Source organism: Panthera onca, chromosome C1 (genome assembly GCF_046562875.1).
Source record: "Panthera onca isolate mPanOnc1 chromosome C1, mPanOnc1 haplotype 2, whole genome shotgun sequence".
Taxonomy (NCBI): domain Eukaryota; kingdom Metazoa; phylum Chordata; class Mammalia; order Carnivora; family Felidae; genus Panthera; species Panthera onca.
Window position 1 is genome coordinate 209388642 of NC_138346.1, and position 25664 is coordinate 209414305.

The following is a 25664-nucleotide window of genomic DNA, read 5'->3' on the forward strand; positions in this document are numbered from 1 at the left end:
GGAGCTCTTGTCCTACAGCCTCCCGGGTCCTGAAGCTTTCAGTATTAGAATTACTTCGAGCCACGTCTTGCTAAGTCAGTTAGACGCCTCCAGCACAGAGCAATGACCGGGATCAGCTGTGACCTTGAGTTCCACGGCTGACCTCAGGAGACCTCTCCAGGCAAGCACGAATTCCCAACACTGCCAGAATTCCCAACACTGCCACCTTGGCTGTAACACTCTACCACGAAGGCAGCAACACTCACTGAAAAGACAGATGGTGCAAAAAGTGCGGCAGGTCGGAAACGGAAAGCCCCGCAAACACCCCGAGTCCCACACCGCCTCCCCAACTGACAGCTGAGGCACTTCCTTCCAGACCTTTCTGCCATGACAAATGGGCGTACAGAAAGCTTTCCCTTCAAAAATAGAGTGCAGGGGCCCCTGGGTGGCTCAGTCAGTTAAGCGTTGGACTTCAGCTCAGGTCACGATCTCACGGTTCCTGAGTTCAAGCCCCATGTCGGGCTCTGTGCTGACAGCTCAGAGCCTGGAACCTGCTTCAGATTTGTGTGTCTTTCTCTTCCTCCCCCACTCGCACTCGGTCTCTCTCAAAAATAAAGATTAAAAGAAATTTTACGTTTTGTATTTATTTTTGGGACAGAGAGAGACAGAGCATGAACGGGGGAGGGACAGAGAGAGAGGGAGACACAGAATCGGAAACAGGCTCCAGGCTCCGAGCCATCAGCCCAGAGCCCGACGCGGGGCTCGAACTCACGGACCGCGAGATCGTGACCTGGCTGAAGTCGGACGCTTAACCGACTGCGCCACCCAGGCGCCCCTAAAAGAAATTTTAAAAAGTGTATATATACTCACACACACACACACACACATACACATACAGTACAATATGGGTCGCCCAGGTGGCTCAGTCATTGAGTGTCCAACTTCAGCTCAGGTCATGATCTCCCGGTTCGTGGGTTCAGGCTCCACGTCCGTGCTGTCAGCACAGAGCCTGCTTGGGATTCTCTCTGGCCCTCTCTGCCCCTCCCCCACACGTGCGCTCATGCTCTCTGTCAAAAATAAACATTCTTCATAAAAGATTTTATTTTTTTAAGATTTTATTTTTTAAGTAATTTCTTCACCCATCATGGGGCTCAAACCCACAACCCCAAGATCCACGGACTGAGCCAGCCAGGCGCCCCGAGAATTACTTTTCTTTCTAAGGCTGAATAATACTCCATTGTGTGTAGATGCCACAGTTTGCTGGATCCATCCATCCCTCAGTGGATACTTGGTTGCTTCCAGGTTTTAGCGATCATCAATAATATAGCAGCTTTCTATTCTCACCCCACAATATATAAGGGCCTCTTTGGTGCTAATAATGATCTGCCTCAGTGTGTGTGTGTGTGTGTGTGTGTGTGTGTGTGTGTGAGATTTATTGTCCACCTTAGCCTTTGGAACCCCTGGTTAAGTGTTTGGTGGGGCAGGTGCACAGTGATTCTCTACTGCTGCCCATTTGGGCAAGCCCTCCTTACATTCAGGAACACTCCAAGGCTGCTTTTTAACTCACAGCAGTGAGATCATCCAGGAAACAAAGGCCTCTTGCATCGTGAGGCAGGCAGCCAAGAAAAATGTCTGACTCACCCAGGATGAACCTTTAATGAGCATTGGTGGCTTTGAAAAGGGACAGTTCAAAAGCACTAGTCTTGTCTCCAGCATTACTCATTACGAGAGGCGAGGGGCTGGGGGGGTAAAGATGAGCAAGATACGTTCCCTGCCATCCCTGCCAAGGTCGCCAAATTAAAACACAAACACACACACACACACACACACACACACACCAAAAAAAAAAAAAAACCACAAACATTGTATTATTAGAAATTCAGAACAGGGTCCTCACCCTAAAGTATAGCATCTCAGATGCTCGACCACCCCAGTGAGACCACACGGGTAACCCAACCTCTGGTGTTGAAGCCTAAACCCGGAAGTGAGAACTGAAAACCCCCCGGGGCAGCCCCCATACCTTCCATACCGTTGACACCGATTCAGCCTCGGGGAGGTCACATTCCTTGGATTCATGGATAATTTGACTTTGCTTCTAATATCTAGGTCTGCAGAGAAACATAAGTTTTTCCCACGAATAACATGATGGCTCAGAAAGACGAGCTCTGCTCCCCCAGCTGCTGGTACGAGGCAGTGTCCTGGGAGTTGTCACTGCAAATCTGCCTCAGGGCACGTCAGATTTGTGGCTTCAGGGCACCCCGTCTCCGCCGGGGCCAGATGGGAACACGGTACCAACCGATAGTTGTATTGACTGTTTATTTCATCTTTCCCTGGATGGCATGCAGGCAACCATTCTATTTTTAACAGTCACAAAGGCTCGTTCTAATAAAAACTGCAGACCTGAGCGGAGAGACGGGAACCTGTCCTTTGTGCTACTTCTGTGCCCCGATTGTGTCCGGACGATGTGCCTTCATCTGCAAAAGTAATACTGTGGAATTCGTCCAGTTTCTCTAAGACTGAACCCAGCCACGTCTTCTTACCTGGTCGTTGGGCAACTTTCACTTCTGTGCCTCTCTTTTCCTATCTATAAAACAGGCACTGGGGCGCCTGGGTGGCGCAGTCGGTTAAGCGTCCGACTTCAGCCAGGTCACGATCTCGCGGTCCGTGAGTTCGAGCCCCGCGTCGGGCTCTGGGCTGATGGCTCGGAGCCTGGAGCCTGTTTCCGATTCTGTGTCTCCCTCTCTCTCTGTCCCTCCCCCGTTCATGCTGTCTCTCTCTGTCCCAAAAATAAAATAAACGTTGAAAAAAAAAAAAAAAAAAAAAAACAGGCATTAACAGCATTCGCCTACTAGAATTGTGGTTCAAGTCTCAATGAGAATAAATGTTAAGTTCTTACTCAAAAAATAAGTATGTGAGGTGATAGATGTGTTAACTCAATGAAGGGAATCCTTTATACCTCAAAAAAGCTGAAAATTTTTTAAATAAATACTTAACATTAGTTTTCAAAAAGATGGGGCACCTGGGTGGCTCAGTCGGTTGAGTATCCGACTTCAGCTCAGGTCACGATCTCGCGGTCCGTGAGTTCAAGCCCCGCGTCGGGCTCTGTGCCGACGGCTCAGAGCCTGGAGCCTGTTTCGGATTCTGTGTCTCCCTCTCTCTGACCCTCCCCCGTTCATGCTCTGTGTCTCTCTGTCTCAAAAATAAATAAACGTTAAAAAAAAAAAAAGATAAATGAGAAAGCATCTAGCCTGCAGTAGAGCAAATGCTCCAGAAACACAATTCAACTGATTGGTCTCAACTACCCACGACATGCAAGGCCCACTCGGTGCCACGGGGACCACACAGGCCTTCTATTCCTGGCCCCTTGGACTTGACGACCCGGGACGTTTCTGACACGCCTGACCAGAGTGAGGGACCTCCCTCCCACTCAGAGGATGGTTTTTCTGGGCGGAACCAACAACGCTCATTTCTCATGTCCCACTGACCACTCGGTGCAGGGACAGAGTGCCACCAACAGACCCCAACACCCAAATTCTCTCTGGCCCTTCTCCTTTTTGCCCAGGAGACTGTAAGACAAATTGCTGAAACCCCACTTCATGTGTCTGGACGGCCATCATCTTGTCATGGGTTCTGTCACTAGGTGAGAAAATCCGCTTTTGTGGCAAAAATCTAGCAAAGCTGGAGAAATTGAGAAGTAAGGCAACGCTCTAGAATCAACTGGCCCAAACTAGTGACTTCTCAATCCTTTGGCCACGTGGACCACACATATGTTACGTCTTTCTCGCCAGTCCCCAAGGGAGCAGCAGCCCTGCAAGGAAAGTTCCTTGATGGGTCCTGACCCACAGGTGCCTGGAGCCCAACCCACAAACCACTCAGAGGACCACACAGGGAGAGCCACTTCCCCAGAGGTAACCCCAGCAGATGGCAGAGACTTCCACATCCTCTGTGGTTTGGGAAGAAGCTTCCTCTGGCTTCCTGCCCCATGAAGGCGATGGGGAGAGCGGCAGGTGTGCCTCCTCCCTAGATGGGCGTAGAGGGTGGAGCCTCTTCAAAGCCAAGCAGTAGGAAGGGGGGCGGGGAGTGGGCGAGGGAACCAACCTTGCAGTGCGGGTATCTGAGCCCCCTGCTCTTATGAAGCTTCTAGCCCAGCGCCAGGAGCTAAAGAAAGCAACTGGCTTCTACCAAGCACCTGCTATCTCTCTTCACCCTCTGAGCCACGAAAGAGGCTCAGAGAGGGAAAGTGCCTTTTGTAAGCTCATACAGCTAGAAAGTGCCTGATGCACATCCCAACCCAGGAGAGGTGTCACAGCCCAGCCCCAGCCCCAGGACCACACTGCCTCTTGGCAAGGCCATGCTGGCAGGCCGGTTCTCCACACCCAGCCACTGTGCCTGCTGTGGGGGTCTGGGCTCCCCGGGGAGGACGTCCGTCGGGCATATTGAGCTAAGCCCTGGGGGAAGAAATGGGGACTGTGAGAAGTTAGCCTGCCCGCACTGGAAATGTCATCGGCAGATGACACAGGACTTATCTGAACTGAGTGAAGCCAGCCGCGTCCCCCAGGCGGTCAAGCTGCTAGGCCAGCAGCCTCCCAGCTCGGTAAGTGGCTCCACTGTCCCCCATCCGCTCAGAACTAAACCCTGGAGCATAGCTGATTCCATACTCCTGCACGTTCTGGTCCCACCCATGAGAGGGTCCTGCCAACATCTGTCCCTTTAGCAAATGGACGTATCGAGCTCTTGCTGTTTCAGACACTGTCAAGGCCTTCCCTTCTTTCCCTTCTCCAGAAGGTGCCATCCTACACCATAACCCCTCATCGGAGCTCTGGCTTCTTCCAGCCCTTTCCATGACAGGCAATTGTTGGAGTTTTCCTCTGCCTGCCTTTGGCTGTTCCCCGTGTCTGCTTTATTCACCATCGTGTTCCCAGCTTCTAGAACCGCTTGGCACGCCATAGATCGTATTGGATAGATGACAATTGGATAGATGACACATTGGATAGATGACAGGTCCCATCCTTGGCCCTGATATGGTCGTTCCCTGATTTACTCCAGACCCTGGGGGTCTCTGACTCACCCTCTGCCTTTGGAGGTCCTTGGTCCAGAAGCCACCGACCCCAGGGTCAGGGGACGCCATGTTGGCAGTGTCACAAGCTGCATACAAGTATGAGGCCTCCGTGCGTGTCCCACTTGTGCAGGTGTATCCGCAGTCATGAGGTGAGGCTTCTGAGGCCTGGGTTATACCTCCGCTATTTCTCCGGCATTTTAGAGGCCTCTCGTGCATCACTGCAGTCTCCCCGTGCCCACGCCCTATCTCTGAGGGGCGTATCTGACCGTGTGAGTCTCTGGGCGGGTGTGTCTTCCTTCTTTGACATTTAGTGAGCCGTGCCAGCTACTGTCCCAAGTGTTTGATGTCTTTCCTCATGTGAGCCTCACAACGCTGTGAAAGCAGGCATCGCTAATGTCATTGCCATCCCGTAGGTTAAAAAGGGAGGCCCAGAGAGTCAGGTGACTTGCCCAAGGTCACCCAACCTGGAAAAGATGGAGGCCAGCTTGACCCAGGCTGCATAGCCCTTGACCAGTATCTGGGGCCCACTCTGTGCGTGCCGTGCGTTGGTAGGGGGTTGTCATAGCTGTGTTTCTGAGCATCACATCACCGTTGCATATGTGTGTGTTGTCTCTACGTGTCACCTCCGTGCGTGACTCTGTATGCGTGTATCTGAGGTTGTTGTGTACCTGTGTGTTGTTGGGCCAGAGCTGTCCTGTTTCCCTGAAACAGACCCCTGCCTCTGTGGGTGCATCTGTGTGGGTGCGCCTGAGGGCTGCTGTCCTCTCTCTAAATGTCACACCTCTGTGTGTGAATCTGGGTGGCGTGGGAGGGGTGTTGTGCACTGGTGTTTGTGTGTCTGAAGGTTACCGTCTCTGAGTGTGTGTCCGTGTGTTCACGTGTCTGAGGACTGGCCGTCGGAGTTCCTGACAGTCCCTGTCGGAGCCCCCCCGCCCTCCTCTGGGTCTGTGTACCTCGGGCGGTGGATCCGCCTCTACGCGGGCGGCGGAGGCGGCTCGGACTACAAGTCCCGGCAGCCCGCGCGCGGGGCGGACGTGGGGCCGCAGTGGGCCGGGCGGGGCTTGGCTGCGCTCACACCCCGACTGCGGCACCGTCCCAGCCGCGCCGGCAGCCGGCTCCCGTGCAGGTGCCTCGGACCACCTCGCGCCACCGGACTTCTGCCCCGCACCCCACCCCCCGCCGCCTCCCGCCTCCTGCCTCGCGCCCCCGCCGCGGGGCATCGCGACGCCCGGGCCCGGGCCACGGGCCGCAGCGCCGGGGCCGGCGATGAGCGCGAGGAGCCGGCATGAGCGCAGGTGAGTCCGCGGCTGGGGCCTCCCCGAACTGGGCGCGGTCCCCGGGCCTCCTGGGCCTCCTGTCGTCGCGCCTGCCGTGGCGCGACACCCCCACCGCAGGCTCGCAGGCCAGGGGAACGACCTCCGGAGGCATGCCCGCGCCCATCCTGGCCCCCTCCTGGGGGAGTCGGCGCGGGGACCCTTCCCAGAGAGGCCAGGAGCCCGGGGATGGCGCCGCGCGGAACCGTCGCCTCCCTGCTTTCCAGCAGCCCTGGGGGCTGTGCACGAGGGTGATTGGCGGCCCGCGGGGAAGGGGCGCGGGGAGATGCCCCACTCCCACTGGACTCCCTCCCGCAGTGACGGATGTCCAGGGCGGGGGAATAGGCCGCATGAATGGGGAAGATGCGTGGACGCCCCCGCATCCGGGGCCTCTGGGTGCTTACTCCTCTTGGATGAATGAAGAATGAATGAATGAATGGGGTTGGAGACGCCAGGCTCCCGAGTCCCTGGGTCAGAGTGCCCTGGACACAAAATGCCACTCCTGCCTCAGGCCTCCAGAGGAAGCCTGTCAACACCCCGGGTCCGAGGACCACACCCTGCCTGTTACCCTTCCCAGACCACGTGTCCCAAGCCCACCCTTTTCTGAGTATAAATTAAATCCCACCTTCTGAGAAGGAGCCGCTCTTCTCCGGGAGGGGGAAGGTCTCATCTCCATGTCAGTCACTCAGGCCTCCGCAGAGGGCCCACCAAAGGTCGAGCATCCTGTACAGCCGCAGAAGGCTCAGTTCTGGGCTCTCCCTCCCCACCTCCCACCTCTCTCCCCACCTCCCACCTCTCTCCCCACCTCCCACCTCTCTCCCCACCTCCCACCTCTCTCCCCACCTCCCACCTCTCTCCCCAACCACCGCTGCCACCCCACCGGAAGCTGGGAGTGCACCGGGGGTGAGGAAGGGGGAAAGCTGAGGAAAGATACCCTCCGAACACCAGACCCGAAGATCGGATTACTACTAGCAGGCTGTTCCTCTCCCCCCTAGCCTGGCAGAGGAGAGGAGCTTCTGGCCACGGGGGAAGCACAGTGCAGGAGGAGGCAGTGCTGCTGCCCTGGGCCACTGCCAGGTCACCAGCAGGAAGCTGGGGCTTCCGCAGGAAACGAGAGGTTCTCAGATGGCTTTGCAGCCCCTTCACTCTGGAGTGCTGGTGGCATTGCCCCAGGGCTGCAGAGTCAGGCTGGCTTCAAGTCTAGTCTTGACCACCCATATCTGTGTGACTGGACATATTAATCAACCTCTCTGTGCCTCATTTTAAATGGGATCCAAATCCATTGCTTTCACGGTGCGGCTGCGAGGATGAGCTAAGAGGAATGTGTTCCTGCAGAACCACTCATTTCCAGCTTCTGCCCTTTCGAGCTGTAGGTCTCTGGGCGAGGTATCTTGAAGCTTTGTTCCGCAGTTTTCCCTACTGTAAAATGAGATGATGATTGCCCCTCAGTCACTGTTATTCAGAAGAGCAACCGAATCATCCTGAAAAGTATTCTCATCCCGCACCGCACAGACCGCTCTGGGCCAGCCTGAGCTGGCGATACTGAAAGAGATCAGATACTGCCCTGATCCTCCTGTGCCATTCCTGGGGAGCTGAGATGTGACAGGAGATCAACAGGCACTTGCCAGTGTCTTGACAAGTGTCCTGCTGGAGGGAAAGAGTGCCCTAGGCTTGATCTTGCTGGAAGACCAGAGTTTTCTAGGCTAGACTTCTCCATAGATCTGACTTCCTCCTTCAAGCCCCTCTTTCTTTCCTTCCTTCCTCCCGAGGTTGACTGGGAGAGCATCCCGTCCTGAAAGGAGGGGTGTGTGATGGCACCAGGAAGAACTTCCCAGAGGGAACGGTGTTTGGGGCCTGGGGGGAGCGAGCAAACAAGGGTGCCACAGGGTGATCTCTGGCAGGGCCCTTCAAGACGAGGCCCGTACTTCTGCACCTGGCAGCTGACTGGCCCAGAGGCAGGGGCCGGTGCTGTCATGTCAGCGAGACGTGCAGGCGTGCCTCGGCCGTTCGTTCATTCAGTAAACGGTTCCAGAGTCCCAGCCTCGTGCCAGGCACTGGGAGCCGGAGGGGGACGCCCGTGCAGGCCTGATGCTGTGATGGCTGCCAGTGGGTGTGGCTGAGGCGGACAGAGAGGACGGGGGAGCGAGACAGATCCTTTCCAGCTGCGACAAGTCGGTGGGCAAACTGCCTCCCCAGGACTCAGCCTTCGCACCTGTTAAGTGGGGTAAACGGCAGGATGAAAGCAGATCAGGGAAGCGACCCGCTCTGGGTGGCCCGGCGTGCCGCAGGCTTCTACCCCATCCCCAGCCGAGCAGTTAGCCCGGAGAGGCTGTTGAGTGTGGACCGGGGAGCAGGGGACGCTGTGGGTTTCAGACGGGGTGATGAGGTTAAGGTACTTGCCTCACAAAACACAGCTTGCCTGTAAGGGAGCCAGGGGCTCGGACGAAGACAGCTGTGAGGACGGTAGGGCAGTGGTTAAGGGCGTGGACCCTAGGGGCGCCTGGGTGGCTCAGGCCGGTGAGCGTCCGACTCTTTGGTTTTGGCTCGGGTCACGATCAGTTCAAATGCATCGGTTCCACGCGTTTGAGCCCCGCATCGGGCTCTGTGGTGACAGTGCGGAGCCTGCTTGGGATTTTCTCCCTCTCTCTGCCCTTCTCCTACTCACACTGTCTCTGTCTCTCTCAAAATAAATGAATAAGCTTAAAAATTAAAAAAAAAAAAAAAAAAAAAAACACGGACCCCTGCGCGAGACCGCCTAGATCGGATCCCGCCACTCACCGGCTCTGTGGCGTCTGGGCAACTTACTTCACCCCTCCCGGCCTCAGTTTCCTAATCTGTAAAACAGGGATAAAAGGAGTCCCCTCTTCATAGAGTTGTGGTGAGGAATTGAGTGAGTTAATGTGTATAAAGCCCACGGAACGATGCCCGGCCTCTGTCAACCTCTTATCACTCCAAGATGCTCTCTGTTTCCCTTACACCTCGGACCAGCCGAGATCAACCTTAAAGGAGAAACTCCCCACCCTGCCCCACTCGGGGAGCAGTTGTCTGGCAGAAGAGATGGCTGGGGTTCTGGTAGCAACTGGGACTGTCCCCTTTTGAAGTGGGGCGAGAGAAGACTGTGGCTTTTTGGGTGGCCAAGGACCTGCGAACCCAGCTTGCCAGGCTGTGTCACTTGCCCCAAATGCCTGCTTCTCTGCCCCCCCCCCCCCCCCAGGCCCGGAACCCTAGTGATCACCACCCCCAGGCCACACCAGATAGCAGAGGGCCCTCCGCTGTGTGTCGTCTGCAGGCTGCTGTCGGGAAGGGAAGGAAGTGATGCTCTGCTAAGCCTCACTCACAAGCTGGACTGGGCTGGGACCAGAGAGTGAAAGGGACCATCTCAGGAGACCCGGTCTGGGACCTGTGTGAACCCCAGGGAAGAAGGCTGACCTGGCCTCCTGCCCTTCCGGCTTTGAGACTGTTGCCGGCCAGACACCCAGGCTGTGTGTGTGTGTGTGTGTGTGTGTGTGTGTGTGTGTGTGTCCCTGTCCCTGAGCTGACACTCCATTTGTGTTCTGAGTCAGCCAAGTGGACAGGGCAGGGGAGGGACTGGCTGGAGGTGGGGCTTGTGGGGCTTAATTGGTTGTTGACTCATCAGGTTCGGAGAGGCCTAGGGAGGTGCAGGCCATGAGCCCTGGTCTCTGAAAGTGCCCACATGGGCCCCCAAAACACAGGATCTGGCTCCAGCTTCCTGGCTCCATCATTTACCTGGGGCTCTCTGTCCCTCCGAGCCTCAGTTCCCTCATTTGTACAATGAGAAAAATGAGTCGGCCTCCTCGCGTTGCTGGAGGGTAAAGGAGCGAATTCATAGGGATGCTCCCAGTGGGTCTTGTCTCCCAGGAAGTGCTTATTGACTGTTGGCTGCTTTTTATAGTCATTACCATAGTAATTATTATCCCCGTCGTTACGTGGCGATATGGGGGCTGGGGTAGGAGATCTGCGTGGCCTGATGGGGACCCGTGGCCCCAATCCTCAGGGTGTCCTCCGGTGGTCCAGCAGAGGGAGAAAACCCTGGAGTCAGCCTGCCTGGACTTGCATCCCGACGCTACCGTGTACTTGCTGTGTGATTTGGCCAAGTGACTTAACCTCTCTGAGCCTCCTTTTCTTCTATAGAAAGGGGCTAATAATTGAGCTCCCATGGCAGGGTTATCGTGTCAACCGTGTAAAAAGGGCCAGGAGCAGAGGGTATGTGTGTACAATGGGCCTTCGGAAGCGTTGGCTGTTTGGAAAGCTTCAGAAGCCCAAGTGTTTGGGGAGAGAGCAGCTGAGGGGCTGGGGATGTTTATGACAGTGGCAGCGGCCTGGGACACTCTGGGCTCATTGGTGGAAACTTCTAGGCCAGGGCTGTGCAGGGCTCTTCTGGGGAGGGGAAAGGACGGGAGCTTGGGAAACCTGCAGCCCGCCCCCACCTGCCCGGCCCTCCCATCCCCCTAAGCGAGCTTTTCCAGAGGCTCCTGCCATTGCTCTGGCAGGTCTGGGGAGGGGCCCAGGCACCTGCATGTCTGAACCCCACAAAGGCTGCCTGACAGCGGGAGCCGTGAGCCCACCCCGTCTGCAGCCCTGGAACCTTCACTGCCTGCCCGCCCTGCCAGGACCACAGCTCTACAGCTGGGGATACAGAAGTAAACAGAATTTCTGCAATAGAGCCACCTAGTGCTGTTCTCTGAGGCTTAGTTCTCCCATCTGTAAAGTGGGGGTGATAGCCCTCCCTTTGCAGAGGTTAAGTGAGGAACCCTGGTAACTGCTCAGCTGGGACACAGCATCTTCTCTTTGCAGCTGAACCCTCCTCTCTGCCCACCCCACCCCCCCACTGGCTGGGCTCCTCCCTCCCCTCACCCCTCCCCAGTTCCCCTTTGCAGTGGAGGCCCCTTTCCTGGCTGCCATCAGAGGCGGGCCTGACGTCTTGGCTTCTCAGCATCTCCTCGCTGCCAGGACTCTGCCGGGCACGGGAGTTGACCAAGGAGGAGCAGCCCTGATCCCTGCCCTCAGGGTGGGGACCAGACGGAAAAGAGGGGCACATAGCTCCCAGGAAGCTACCAGCTAGATGTGTGAGGACGGTGTGAGCTCAGGGTGCCTCCCCCCAGGGCCTGTCCCCCACCCCATTGTGAGCCGACACCCAGCCAAAGAGAGCCAGACGCACAAAGGAGCTCGACGTGGTGAGTGAGAACCAGTAGAACAGCCAGATCACTGCTATTAGATCCGTCAGACCAGTTTATAAAACAGCGATGCTTTTTACTTCAGTCTTTTATTGGTCAGGCCGGGTGATTATGGGTTCACAGTTGGGAGAGAAACACTAGGGGAATGAGGGGAGCTTAATCACAGACACAGCTTTGTGAGCAGCAGACCTCACTTTATTATTATTATTTTTTTAATGTTTATTTTTGAGAGTAAGCGGGAGAGGGGCAGAGAGAGAGGGAGACACAGAATCTGAAACAGGCCCCAGGCTCTGAGCTGTCAGCACCGAGCCCGACGCGGGGCTCGAACCCACGAACCGTGACGTCATAAGCTGAGCCGAAGTCGGAGGCTTAACCGACCGAGCCGCCCAGGTGCCCCAGCAGACCTCACTCTGAACACAGCATCAGCAACAAGCTAGCGTCTGCAGAATCAGACACTGCCAGGAAACCTGGGGGCAGCCAGGTCCTGAGGGGGTTGTGCTCCGTCGCGGTCCTGACCCCAGGATCCCCACTCACGGAAAGCGCCACTTCACTCATGCCAGAACCTTCGTCTCGCACAGCTGTGACTACAGTTGTCTTGAATAAGCTTATGGCCCCCTTCTTGTGCTCCTCAGCATCAAGGTTTGACTGCCTTTGGTGCTGGTACTGACACCTTAAGCTTTTCAGGGCAAGGACCCAAAGCACCACACAGGTCTTTTCCAGTACGTGTCCAGCCCGCTCCCATCTGCCCCTCCGGACGGGTCCTTGGTCTCAGCAGGCGAGTTCTCGAGAGCCTCCTTCTGGTAACTATATGCGAGACCCCACCCATGGAACGTTTCTCCTGACCTCTGGAAACATGCCAGTTTTAGCAAAGGACTCTGTACCCAAGAGTTGGCAGGGACAGCGGGGACTGTCTTTTCCCAAAATGTTGCAGGTCAGTTACGGCAAACAGAACCGTGACCGTCAGGGAGAACAGCCACGCCGGCTCCTTTTTGACCACAGCGGCTGCATGGAAACAGCCGCGGCTTCTGTAGGGGCCACAAAATGACAATGCTTGTTATGTTTAAAGAAACAGGAGCAGGAGGAGCCCCCCCCCCCCCCCGCCCCACCCCCCTGGCCGTGACCTCTCTCCTTTGTGCCCACAGACAGCAGCCCTCTCGTGGGCAGCACGCCCGCCGGTTATGGGACCCTGACGATAGAGACATCTGTAGATCCCCTCAGCTCCTCAGTTTCATCCGTGGTACGTGGGCGGGTGTGGGCAGGTGGGCCCCCCAGACCCCCCGGCTCCTCCTCTAGCCCGCCCCGCCCCCACCTCGGCCTTCTCTGTCGGCGTCTCCGCAGAGGCTCAGCGGTTACTGTGGCAGTCCATGGAGGGTCATAGGCTATCACATCGTGGTCTGGATGATGGCAGGGGTCCCTTTGCTGCTGTTCCGCTGGAAGCCGGTGTGGCGGGTGCGGCTGCGGCTCCGGCCCTGCAACCTGGCCCGCGCCGAAACACTCGTCATCGAAATAAGAGACAAAGAGGTGAGTCCCTGCCGGCAGGGGCAGAGGAGAGGGTGGGGTGGGTCTGGCGCTGGAGAGGGCCCGATGCAGGGGGAGGAAGGCGATGGATCCTGCTCGGGTTCTCAGCCCGATCCGGCCCCGGAATCTCTGTGGGACCTGACACAGGTTGTCCTTTCTGGACCTCAGCTTTCCCATCTGAGCAGTGGGTAGAAGGGACAGGTTAAGTGGCTCCTGAGAGGAGGATCATCTACGTCCTTGATCCCTGCCTTCTCCAGCAGGGGCCACAGGGTGGGCAGGGTGGGGCCTGGGAAGGGAGGAGTCTCCTCTGGGACCAAGTCCACGCCTCTGTGTTCCAGGATAATTCGTGGCAGCTGTATACTGTGCAGGTGCAGACTGAGGCCATCAGTGAGAGCAGGTGAGGCAGCCCATCACCCTTCCCAGAAGCCCCTGCTCCCCACCGGCCTCCTCCCACAAAGGCTCTGACCCTGGTGCCGTGCACCCCAGGGAGGGACCATGGCTCCGTGGGGATGGGGTGGTGCTGGAACGTTCCAGAGTGCCGCAGTAACCCCCACACCCCTCCCAGCCTGGAGCTGCCTGCCCAGGTCCAGGCGGAGGACGGCCGGAGCCAGGCGGCTGTTGGGGCAGTACCAGAGGGTGCATGGAAGGACACCACCCAGTTCTGCAGGAACGAAGAGGCAGTGAGTGGACAGCTGGGTCCGCACAAGTCCTTACCCGTCCCTGGGCCTCACTTTCACGCTCTATACGGCGATGGATTGGACTCCACGCTCCCCAGGCACCTCCGGTTCCATTGTCCCAAATGTCCCGGATGCCGGCTGAGCACCTTAACACATCCAGGCCTCCCTCCCTCTTTCCTGTGACTCTGGCCTCTCTACCCCTGCCCTCCCCACCCCCCAGCTCCTCTTGGGGCTGCTTTCCAGCCTCTTCTCTCTCCTATGCAGCAGCGGAAGCTGCGATACTACCTCTTCCGGGGCCAGCGCTACGTCTGGATCGAGAGCCAACAGGCCTTCTGCCAAGTCAGGTAGGGGTCAGGGCCGGCACGCACACGCCGATGCTGGGCTGGGCAGGAGGGGTGGCATGAGGTGGCCCGGCGGGCTCCCCGCAGCTCTGTGCTTTGGTCCCCTGCGGCGTGAGCGAGCCCCTGAGCCTCTCCAGGCCTCAGAGTCCCTGTAACCGGGACATGAAGAGAATCCATGCCTCCTAGGGTTATCTTGAGGGGGAAATCTGTAAGCTTCATGTAAAGTCTGGCTCAGCCTCGGGCCAAGGGGGTGACACCAAATCAGAGCTGAGGCTCTGGACTGGGACCCTCCATTTGGGGTCTCGTCCCTGCTCTGCCACCTACTTGAGAAATGGGATCTCACAACACATCTTCAAGTGCAGGGAGCTTGTGTGGAAGGTGATCCCGGGGAACACTGGGGGGTGTGGGGGGAGCAGGAGGTATCATAGGGAGCTTGGTCCCCTTGGGGATCTTCTCGAGCCAGTGCGGAGCCCGGGGTGCCCTCACCCGAGGAGCGAGGAGGCTGGGGGTACTTCCCATCATCCCCCACCCCTGCCCCACCCGTGTTGGCGGCTGGCTCCTGGCCACGGACGTGAATTCCTTGGTGCTCCCCGGCTCGCGGTGGAGCACCCTCCTGCAGCCAGGAACAACCCGCCAGTGAAGACAGGTGTTTGCAGTGCCAGCTGCGTCTGCAGAGGTGGGCACCCCGCGGATGGGGGGACGGGGCCAGCCCCTGCCACAGGAGGAGAATAGCACAAATGGCTGACGTGTTCGTCACGACGTAGGTGCCAGGGACTAGCCACGCGCTTTGTGTGGCTTCTATTTTATTCCACCTGTAGCCCTGTGAGGCGGGTGCTGTCACCATCCCCATTCCGCAGGGGAGGAAACTGAGTCACAGAGAGGTTGAGTCGCTTGATGAAGGCGTCATCATTGTAAATGATACTCCTGTCACTAAATAAGAGTGGTTCTTGTCGGTATTAAATGTTATCAATCATCTCTCATTGTTCTTCCTCGGCGAGGTAGTTTGGGGCCAGTCAGAGGGATGGAAGGAGAAAGTTAAGCCCAGAGTTTGTGAGGAACCTGCCTCCTCCTAGGAGCTCAGTGGGCCCGAAGGGACCTGGAGCCCCAAGTCCCTGGCCTGCAGGGCACCCGGGTCCCATCACCTATCTGAGTAACCCCCCCACCCCCCCGCAGCCTGCTGGACCACGGCCGCACCTGTGACGACGTCCGCCGCTCCTGCTCTGGCCTCAGCCTCCAGGAGCAAGCCGTGAGGTGGGTGCTGCCCTGGACCAGAGGTTCCCTGCACTCTGGGGACCCCTGTCTTGCTCCCCTGAGTGTGGCCTTGTCTGGGTCTCGGTTTCCCTGGCTGTGAGATGAGGACCTCTGTTGCCCTTGGAGGATCCGGCCGCCGCTCCCCCCCTCCATCTTTTGGCCTCGTCACCTCTCTTGCAGGAAGACCATCTATGGCCCCAACATGATCAGCGTGCCGGTCAAGTCCTATCCCCAGCTGCTGGTGGACGAGGTAGGGCTGTCCCTGGGCCTCGCCCCAGCTCTGGCCTGGATGGGCTATGTGACCCTGGCCGGGGGCTTGGCCTCTCTGGGCCACTTTCCAGTGGCAGACCAGAGCAGCCGTCCCCTTCTCCACAGGGGAGAGTCATCTCAGACCCAGCCCCATCAGCTCAGGGCCAGGACTTGGAGGCTCTGATCCAGGCTGAGGCTGGGAAGAGAGGCCCGGAGGCAAAGCCACAGGGGCTGGGCTTCTCCTGCGGGTGAGAGCCGTGACTCTCTGTGCTTAAGCCGCTTTAACCGTCTGGCAGCCATGGAGTAGGGACACTCGGTTCATATGCAAAGAACCCAGGCTTCAGAGGGGTGACACGGCATAGGGGACGAAGGGATCCCTCTGAGGGATCTGAGCCCTCTGAGCCAGAGGCAGACGCCCCTGAAGGGGAACAGACTTCAGGAGTCTGGCCCGATGTAAACCCCAGGCAGCCACTCGGGAGCTGTGTGGTTTGGGGCAAGTGACTTGACCCTACTGTGCCTCAGTTTCCTTGTCTGCAAAATGGAGTGAGGGTAGCATCCACCCCGTGGAATTGTCATCACCATCGGATGGTACTCAGACGCGGCGCTTAGCGGGGGCCTGGCATGGAAATGCCCGCGTCCTCCCTAGAGCAGAGAAGCCGGGGGCTCGAGAGCTGTCCGGATGGGGCTGAGCAGGGAAACGGCCCGGCCCGGGTCTGCGCTGGCCCGGGGTCACGGGCCCTGATGCTGCCTCCCCGCCCCTCCCCCAGGCACTGAACCCCTACTATGGGTTCCAGGCCTTCAGCATCGGGCTGTGGCTGGCGGACCGCTACTACTCATATGCCCTTTGCATACTGCTCATCTCCACCGCCTCCATCTGTCTGTCACTCTACAAGACCAGGAAGGTGAGTGGTGTGAGGGGGCCGGGGCGGGGCAGGCGGGTCCCCAAGGGGGCCACCGCCTACCCACTCCCCGCGTGTCCCCCTGCCCGCAGCAAAGCCAGACTCTGAGGGACATGGTGCAGCTGTCCACACGGGTGTGCGTGTGCCGGCCCGGGGGAGGTGAGCGCTGGGGAAGGGAGGGGGCAGGGCGGGGGGGGGGGGCGCCCTGGGCCGTGCTGAGGCCCCCTCCGCTTGCCCGCACCCGCAGAGGAGGAGTGGGTGGACTCCAGCGAGCTGGTGCCTGGAGACTGCCTGGTGCTGCCCCAGGAAGGCGGCCTGGTGCCCTGCGACGCTGCCCTGGTGGCTGGGGAGTGCATGGTCAACGAGAGCTCGCTGACAGGTCAGCCCTCCGGGTCTTCCTCCCCTGCCAGCAGGCCCCTCTGCTCGCATCGGGGACATTGGGGTTTTTCTTTTGTGCTCAAGTCACAACCCCGGGGTCGGGTCGGCATTTGCTAATCCTACATGCTCAGGCACTCAGTAAGAGATTGACCCTCGGGGCACGCCTGGGTGGCTCAGTCGGTTGAGCCTCTGACTTCAGCTCAGGTCATGATCTCACATGTCGGTGGGTTCAAGTCCCTCGTGGGGCTCTGTGCTGCCGGCTCAGAGCCTGGAGCCTGCTTCGGATTCTGTCTCTCTCTCTCTCTCTCTCTCTCTCTCTCTCTCTCTGCCCCTCCCCTGCTTGCGCTCTCTCAAAAATAAATGAACGTTAAAAAAAAAAAAAAAAAGATTACCACTCTGCCGGACAGCATGCTCGGGGCTTTGTAGAGGTTTAGTCCCCACGCCCCACCCTGTGGTTTATTGGCTTGAGTTATAAAAGGAGTACAGCTTGTTATAAAATAATTCCAACAGAATGAGAACATCCTCCCCACCCCCTGCCCCCCAACTATGTGGACACGAGTGCACACCCACTTTCCCGTGTTCCCCGCGGGAGGGGTCCCGGTACCTGGCTGGCACACGGCCTTGCAGCGTTGCCTGACTGTCTCTTTTAGGTCTTTTGCCCTCTCTCAGCCTCAGTGTCCCTCTGTGTAAAATGGGGGCAGTGGTTTCTGCACACATGGTTCCCAGAGTTAAATGAGACCTAGGGCTTTAGGAAACAATTCGGTGCTTCACTCTGGTCGGTGGGAAGGAGTGGCATGGAACCCCCTCACCAGCTTCGTACCGCGTCCCTTCCAGGGGAGAGCGTTCCAGTGCTGAAGACGGCCCTGCCGGAAGGACCAGTGCCCTACTGCCCCGAGACCCACCGGCGGCACACGCTCTTCTGTGGGACCCTCGTCCTGCAGGCCCGGGCCTTTGTTGGACCCCACGTCCTGGCAGTGGTGACTCGAACAGGTGGGAGTCCGGGACGCAGGGAGGGATGCTGGGCTCGTGACACCAGGCAGGGCGGGGGCCATCTCCGCTGCTGTCCTACCATGGGACCTGAGACAAGTCCCACTGCCAAGTTGGGGTTGGCTGATGTGGGCAGGGATGTGGCCAGCAAGGAGGAGCCCACCCCTCCGGAAGGGAGCAGCCCCGTATGACGCCGGCAGGTTCTTGTCGTGTGGGAATGGGACCCGGTGTCACCAGATCTGAGTGTTTCAGCACAAGCCACATATCTGAATTTTAAGTGAAACCACCCACTTTATAGATAACTGTCCATTCATTCCGGTTTTACTGAGCCCTGTGAGCGCCGGGCCATCACGAGGAACCCCAAACTGGATGATTCCTAATCCTGGGAGCACCACATCTCACAGCCCCCAGGCGCGGTGGTGGAGGGGAGGGGCCAAGAGGACCCGTCCTGACCCTCGGCCTCCCCGGCTCCCCCCAGGGTTCTGCACAGCCAAAGGGGGCCTGGTGAGCTCCATCCTGCATCCCCGGCCCATCAGCTTCAAGTTCTACAAGCACAGCATGAAGTTTGTGGCCGCCCTCTCTGTCCTGGGTGAGCGTCCCCCTGCATTCCCCTCTGCTGGTGGGACGTCCCAAATCCCGTCCCAAATCCCGTCCCAAATCCCGCTGAGTCCCTTGCTGTCTCCCCAGCTCTCCTCGGCACTATCTACAGCATCTTCGTCCTTCACCGCAACCGGGTGAGTCTCGGGGGGGCCGGGTGGGGCCCGGCAGCGGGGACCCGGGGCCGGCCTGGCCCTTGGCGTTCACGGTGCCTCCTGCCAGGTGCCTCTGAATGAGATCGTGATCCGCGCTCTGGACCTGGTGACGGTCGTGGTGCCCCCCGCCCTGCCAGCCGCCATGACCGTGTGCACGCTTTACGCCCAGAGCCGGCTCCGGAGTCAGGGTATCTTCTGTATCCACCCGCTGCGCATCAACCTGGGGGGCAAGCTCCAGCTGGTGTGTTTCGACAAGGTGGGGGCCGCAGGGCAGGGGGCCCGGGCGCCACGGCCAGGCCTCCGCACCCGTGTCTCATTCGGCAACGCTGACCAAGGGCCTGCTTGGTGCCAGATCCTGTCCTGGGGGGGGGGGGGGAACCCTTAGAGATACCACCCCCCCACCCCCCACCCAGGTCCCAGCCGCGTCAAGCTCACGGCCTGGCGGATGAGCTGTCCGAGATCATTCAGGCTTTTCCCCCGTATTGCTCTCAGCGCTGAGACCCAGCAGAGACCCCACGGCGATGTCCCCCCACCAGAAAGCACAGAAAGCTGCAGACGATGTGATGGGCTTGGGGAAGGAAGTGAACGGAGTAATGGGACGGGTGCTACTTGAGGTCACTCCCTCAGGGAGATGGCAGTGAGGAAGTCTTCGCTGGGAGGCTGGGCCACTGGGGCAGGGCCGGAGAAGCTGAGCAGACCACGTGCCTGAGGCAAGAGGAGCAGGGGGGAAGGGGGCAGGGTGAGATGGGGGGGCGCCCTGGTCGTCAGAGGCTGGTGAGCCCCGTGGAGGAGTTTGGACATTAATTATTCTGAGGGCACCGGGGGCCACAGAGGTTTTAAGCTGATCGTGTTCACAGAGCTCCCCGGCTGTCCCTGGGCCGCGGGAACACAGCCTGGGGCGTGCAGGCTGGCGCCTGCCTCGCTCATCCATTCAGCAGGTACACCGAGCGCTGCGTGTGGCAGGGCCCCTTCCTGGCACCGCATCAGATGGGTGATAGGGCAGCAAAGGGGCCTCGGGTGGGGACCCGGCGGCAGTGGTGCCAGACAGAGGAAGTGGGGGCTGGGGAGGGCGACTCTGGGGCGTGGGCGCCCAGCACAGCCGCACACGGCTCAACCCGAGGACTCACCACTGGCCCGCCCCTTGCCCCCTGCAGACGGGCACCCTCACGGAGGACGGCTTGGATGTGATGGGTGTGGTGCCCCTAAAAGGGCAGGCGTTCCTGCCTCTGGTCCCGGAGCCCCGCCGCCTGCCCGTGGGGCCCCTGCTCCGAGCGCTGGCCACCTGCCACGCCCTCACCCGGCTCCAGGACACCCCGGTGGGCGACCCCATGGACCTCAAGATGGTGGAATCTACTGGCTGGGTGAGGAGCAGGGCAGCCCCTGCCTCTGGGCAGCTGGGCTCTAACGGACCCTGCCCGGTCTCCGTTCCAGGACGTCAGGTGGTGTCCAGTGTGCCGCCGTCATTAATAACAATGTGGCCAAGCCACACACGAGCACCTACTGTGTGCCAGCACTCCGCTGCACAGGCCTTGTCTCGTGCTCCTCCTGTAGCCCAGGAAGGAAGCTTCAAACCTGCCTCACAGGGAGGAAGGATCGGGCTGAGGGAGATTTGGAATAACTTGTCCCAGGTCACCCTGCAGCTTGTAAGTGGCAAAGCCAGAGTTTGAACTTGGGTCCATCCGACTCCAAAGCCCGCGCTCTTGACTTCCCGTTCCATCCAGTCTCCCATGGAGGAAGTCTTCCTCCAATCTGATCTGAATCCCGCGCCGCCTCCCTCCGTGGGCCAAGGATTGGCCGACCCGGGGCCAAGCCGGTGCCCAGCCCGTCAGATGCCAACCTTCTCTGCCCGCCTCGCAGGTCCTGGAGGAGGGGCCGGCCGCAGACTCGGCATTCGGGGCCCAGGTCCTGGCGGTGATGAAACCCCCGCTTCAGGAGCCCCAGCTGCAGGGCATGGTGAGTCTCGGGTGTGCCTGCGGGGCGGCCGGGGTGGGCCCCACAGGCCGGCCCTTCAGCCTCCCCTCCGACTCTGCAGGAGGAGCCCCCGGCACCCGTCAGCGTCCTCAGCCGCTTCCCGTTCTCGTCAGCCCTGCAGCGCATGGACGTGGTGGTGGCGTGGCCGGGGGCCGCGCAGCCGGAGGCCTATGTCAAGGGCGCCCCTGAGCTGGTGGCAGGCCTCTGCGACCCCGAGACAGGTGCAGGGGGCGGGCCACTGACGGGAATGGGGTGGGCACCCGGCCTCTGCCCCTGGCCCCGCCCCCCCCGGCCCGGTGACACCTGCCTGTCCCTGGCAGTGCCCACGGACTTCGCCCAGATGCTGCAGAGCTACACGGCCGCCGGCTACCGCGTCGTGGCCCTCGCCAGCAAGCCGCTGCCCATCGCGCCCAGCCTGGAGGCCGCTCAGCGACTGACCAGGTGGACCGTCCCCTGTCCCGCCCCTTGGGGACTGCGCACCAGGCCCAGGCGTAGGCAGCGCCCTGGGAAGGTGTCCTTGCCCGGTGGCTGGCAGAGGGGCCTTGGCCACCGCCTGACCTCTGACCCAGCTCTGGCGCCCTCCAGGGACACCGTGGAGCAGGACCTGAGCCTCCTGGGGCTGCTCGTCATGAGGAACCTGCTGAAGCCGCAGACCACGCCGGTCATCCGGGCTCTGCGGAGGACCCGCATCCGCACCGTCATGGTGACAGGTACCCCGGGCAGCAGGGCCTGGGTCAGGAGGGCAGAATCTACCCTGTCACGGGCAGAGGGAAGGGCGCGCCGCGTCCCTTCTTTTCGGACCCCCGCTTCAGGCCGGGGCTTTTTCAGACGTTTCGTGGATCTTCACAACGTCCCTCCCAGGGGGTAACTGTCCCTCCATTCGATGGATGAGGCAGGCGAAACTCGGGGGGGGTAGAATGACCTCCAGAGAGTCCCGGGGTGGTGCTGATCAGCCTGGGTTCCAGCCCGGCTCCAAGTCCCGAGTTCCAGCTCCACCTGTAGGAAATGGGGGAAGTTATGTCAGCCTCGAAAGTGGTGACGATTTCATGGGGCAAGGAAGGAAAGACTCTAGCCAGGGCAACACGGAGGAGCCCAACAGGTCTGCGTCCTCGTCCTGGTCCTCCCCACCCTCGCACGCACACGCTCGCACGCACACGCTCGCACGCACACCCGCCAGCAAGGTCCGGCAGCACCGAGTAGTGTATGTGGAACTTGAAACCCGGGTGCCCAGTTTCCCCTAAGCCCTTTGATACCTGGTTTTCTAGAAGAGGAAAGTGGGGTTCAGAGACGTTGATGTACCTGCCCGAGCTCACCCAGCCAGCCGTGATAGACACACTGTGTCTGGCCTCAGTTTTCCCATCTGTAAGTGTCAGGGTGAGGACGGCCCCCCAGATAGCACCTGGGCCCTGACCTCGTCCCCACGCTCCTAGGGGACAACCTGCAGACGGCCGTCACCGTGGCCCAGGGTTGCGGCATGGTGGGCCCCCAGGAGCGTCTGGTCCTCATCCACGCCACCCCCCCCGAGCGAGGCCGGCCTGCCTCCCTTGAGCTCCTGCCACTAGAATCCTCCACGGCTATGAACGGGGCTAAGGTGAGGCTGAGCCGGGGTTCCAGCCGCACCCCCCACCGATGACCCCGCCCCCGCGTCACCTGACCCGGGCCCCAGCTCTCCGGGGTGGGCAGGGGAAGCTGAGCGGAGCTTCCTGGGCCCCCAGGATCTCGGCCAGGCCGCAAGCTGCACCTTGGAGCCAGACCCCCGATGCAGCCACCTGGCCCTCAGCGGGTCCACCTTTGGTGTCCTTATGAAGCACTTCCCCAAGCTGCTGCCCAAGGTAGGGCTGCCCCCAAGCCTCACCCCTGGTCGCTCTACGCCACCCCATGTTCTCCTCCCTCCTCGTGGCTCTCCCGCCCCCAACCCTACAGCTGCCCCAGCCTCCCCTGTCTCCCTGTGCTCTCAGGTCCTGGTCCAGGGCACTGTCTTTGCCCGCATGGCTCCTGAGCAGAAGACAGAGCTGGTTTGTGAGCTCCAGAAGCTTCAGTGAGTACATGTGGGACCCGCAGGGGGCAGCTGGTCCGTGGTGGTCGTGGTGGTGCACGAACACCTCAGGCATTAAGGATGATCCTCACCCTCCGGGAAAACCCAAGCAGCTCTCCTGGGTCCGTGATGCCGGAAGCAGTAACTGCCCCTGTTTGCTGAGCCCCTGCTGTGTGCCGGGTGCCGTGCAGGCAGCAGGGACCCGGCCAACCCCACCTTCTGCCAGCAAGCCCATGGGAGGGGAGGGGCGTCACTTCACAGACACGGAGGCTCCTCACCGGCTCCGGCCATTCCTGCACACCCCTCTGCGTCAGGTACTGCGTGGGCATGTGTGGGGACGGCGCCAATGACTGCGGCGCCCTGAAGGCGGCCGACGTGGGCATCTCACTCTCCCAGGCCGAGGCCTCTGTGGTCTCGCCCTTCACCTCGAGCATGGCCAGCATCGAGTGTGTGCCCATGGTCATCAGGTGAGGCGGGCAGGGGCCAGTGGGCCAGGGCTCATCGGGGCCCGTCGGCCCAGCCCGGGCCCCCTAATGCCCATACCCTGCTACCCAGGGAAGGCCGGTGTTCCCTCGACACGTCGTTCAGCGTCTTCAAGTACATGGCTCTGTACAGCCTGACCCAGTTCATCTCCGTCCTGATCCTCTACACGGTGAGTAGTGATCTTGCCGCCCAGAGCAGGCCCACGGCCAGGACGCTCGGCAGCGTGGCTGGGAGCCCAGCGGGTTCTGGAATGGACGGTGCCGTCTCCCATCCTGCCCTGCCGCGTTCTGGCTGTATGGCTTGGACGACTCCTGAGCCCTGGGTCGCACAACGCCGAGCTCAGCACCCGGCACACAGTAGGTCCACAGAATGACCTGGCGTGCTGGCGTTTCGCGCCTGCCCTCCGGGAGCTGCCGTGCCCGAGGGAGACTGAGGCAGAGCCCAGGCAGGGACCGAGGCAGGCGTGGGACGGAGAGCCAGGGTCGCTGCGCCACGGGTCCACCTGTTTCCCTGCTTGCCCTGGCCGAGACCTTGGCTGTACCCGTCACACCCTGCCCGGAGGGGTATCTCCCCGCTCTGCTCTGAGCACACGCAGCTCACCCCCACGGAAAGGAGGTGACCCCACCGGGCAATGCAGATCTCGTACGAGCCTCTGTCCCTGTGTCCACCAGGACCTGCGTCCTCTACGGGCAGAGCCGAAGCACCCCCTTCAGCCTGGGAGGGAGCTCCCCGTGGGTAGGAGGAACCTGCCCTCTCAGATTTAGGCCCCCCTGCCTTCTCCCTCAGACCGGGAGAGGGGCTCCCCGAAGGCGGTGCAGTGTCTTCTCCATCAGACTAGGCGCTTCCCGGAGGCAGGAAGGCGCTGCCTCCCCATCAGGTTTTGGGCGGAACGATTCCCTTCCCATCGGACTGGTTGGGCGCAGGTCTGGTGCCCCCGCTGCTACCTGCCCCTCTGCCCTCCCTCCCCTGCTGGCAGATCAACACCAACCTGGGCGACCTGCAGTTCCTGGCCATCGACCTGGTCATCACCACCACGGTGGCAGTGCTCATGAGCCGCACGGGGCCGGCGCTGGCGCTGGGGCGGGCGCGGCCGCCGGGGGCCCTGCTCAGTGCGCCCGTGCTGAGCAGCCTCCTGCTGCAGGTGGCCCTGGTGGCCGGCGTGCAGCTGGGGGGCTACTTCCTGACCGTGGCCCAACCCTGGTGAGTAGCGAGTCCGCCCCCCAATCCCAGCCCAGCCCCCTCCTCCACGCTCGTTCCCTGACCCCGGGCTTCGCGCCCCCAGGTTCGTGCCCCTGAACAAGACCGTGCCCGCGCCAGACAACCTGCCCAACTACGAGAACACGGTGGTCTTCTCGCTGTCCAGCTTCCAGTACCTCATCCTGGCCGCCGCTGTGTCCAAGGGGGCGCCCTTCCGCCGGCCGCTCTACACCAACGGTGCGGCAGCGGGGCGGGGCGGGGCGGGGCGGGGCTGGCGTGGGTGGAGTGGGGAGGGGCCCACCGGCCTGACGGACTCCCTCCCCCTCCAGTGCCCTTCCTGATGGCCCTGGCGCTCCTGGGCTCCGTCCTGGTGGGCCTCCTCCTGGTCCCTGGCCTCCTGCAAGGCCCGCTGGGGCTGAGGAACATCGCTGACACCTGCTTCAAGCTGCTGCTGCTGGGCCTGGTGGCCTGCAACTTCGTGGGGGCCTTCATGCTGGAGGTGGGGCGCACCCTCGGTTGGGGCTGGGGGGGTGGGCTTTCAGGGTGGGCTCGGCCGCAGCTGCCCCTCCCACCCTCTCCCTGTCCTCCGCAGAGCGTGCTGGACCAGTGCCTCCCGGCCTGCCTGCGGCGGCTCCGACCCAAAAAGGTCTCGAAGAAGCGTTTCAAGCAGCTGGAGCGGGAGCTGGCCGAGCAGCCTTGGCCACCGCCCGCCGAGCCCGCGAGGTAGCGCGGCCCCGTCCGCACACCGGACGCCGATCTCCCTGCCTCTGAGCCACCGACTGGGGCCCGTCTCCGGAGACGCCACCGCCACCGCTCGTGCAGCCCGGAGGCTGGCAGATGTCCTGCTCCTGCCCCAGGTCTGCCCGGCCCAGCGTTCCCTGCCCTCGGCCGGGGAAATGCTGTCGTCCCCAACTTCAGACCTCCCGTGTACACATGACAGCTACCAATGCCCCCAGAGCCTCTGTCAGTGGAACAAATAAAGTCATGATATTTTCCTGGCACGGCCGTGGCTGTCTCCTACGTGGTACCGCTGACCGGGTCCCCGGCTGGGAGCCCCTGGCATGTGTCCGCTCTGAGCACCTCAGGTCACGGTGGACGACTCCCCTCTCCGGGCCTCCGTCTCCTCGTGGGACAGTAATGCTTTCAGGTTGAGCAGTGCCTGGTCCTCCGTTAAGTATCTGGGGTTTTGTTTTTCTCTCTTTTTTTAATTTATTTATTTATAATAATGAGTGGGGAAGGGGCAGAGACGGGGAGAGACAGAATCCCAAGCGGTCTCCGCACCATCAACCTGGAGCCCGATGCAGGAACTCAGGAACCGTGAGACTGTGACCCGAGCTGAGATCCAGAATCGGAAGCTCCGAGGCTTAACCGACTGTGCCA

General features: G+C 60.4%; 1 protein-coding gene and 1 non-coding gene across 5 annotated transcripts; one reads left to right on the top strand and one right to left on the bottom strand.

Moving 5' to 3' along the window:
- Positions 1-6067: 6067 nt before the first annotated feature.
- Positions 6068-25280, top strand: ATP13A2 (ATPase cation transporting 13A2). 4 transcript variants are annotated; one of them, XM_060626113.3, is made up of 29 exons: positions 6068-6333; positions 12689-12783; positions 12885-13067; positions 13403-13461; positions 13630-13744; positions 14006-14085; positions 15256-15333; positions 15514-15583; positions 16350-16484; positions 16574-16640; positions 16729-16860; positions 17694-17849; positions 18325-18435; positions 18534-18580; positions 18666-18854; positions 19753-19959; positions 20456-20551; positions 20631-20790; positions 20890-21010; positions 21155-21279; positions 22000-22160; positions 22285-22401; positions 22528-22607; positions 22919-23050; positions 23160-23256; positions 24064-24287; positions 24370-24521; positions 24614-24783; positions 24877-25280. In XM_060626113.3, exons 1-29 carry the CDS (start codon positions 6324-6326, stop codon positions 25009-25011), a joined length of 3504 nt encoding a protein of 1167 aa, XP_060482096.1. In that variant the 5' UTR covers positions 6068-6323; the 3' UTR covers positions 25012-25280. The 4 variants fall into 4 exon arrangements, with proteins under 4 accessions (XP_060482096.1, XP_060482097.1, XP_060482095.1 ...); XM_060626114.3 differs by having other exon boundaries at positions 6069-6333; positions 16377-16484; positions 22919-23071; XM_060626112.3 differs by having other exon boundaries at positions 6070-6333; positions 22919-23071.
- LOC132674086 (small nucleolar RNA SNORA16B/SNORA16A family) lies at positions 12452-12585 on the bottom strand. The gene has a single exon (XR_009608398.1). It is a non-coding gene; the product is annotated as a small nucleolar RNA SNORA16B/SNORA16A family (small nucleolar RNA).
- Positions 25281-25664: the final 384 nt, after the last annotated feature.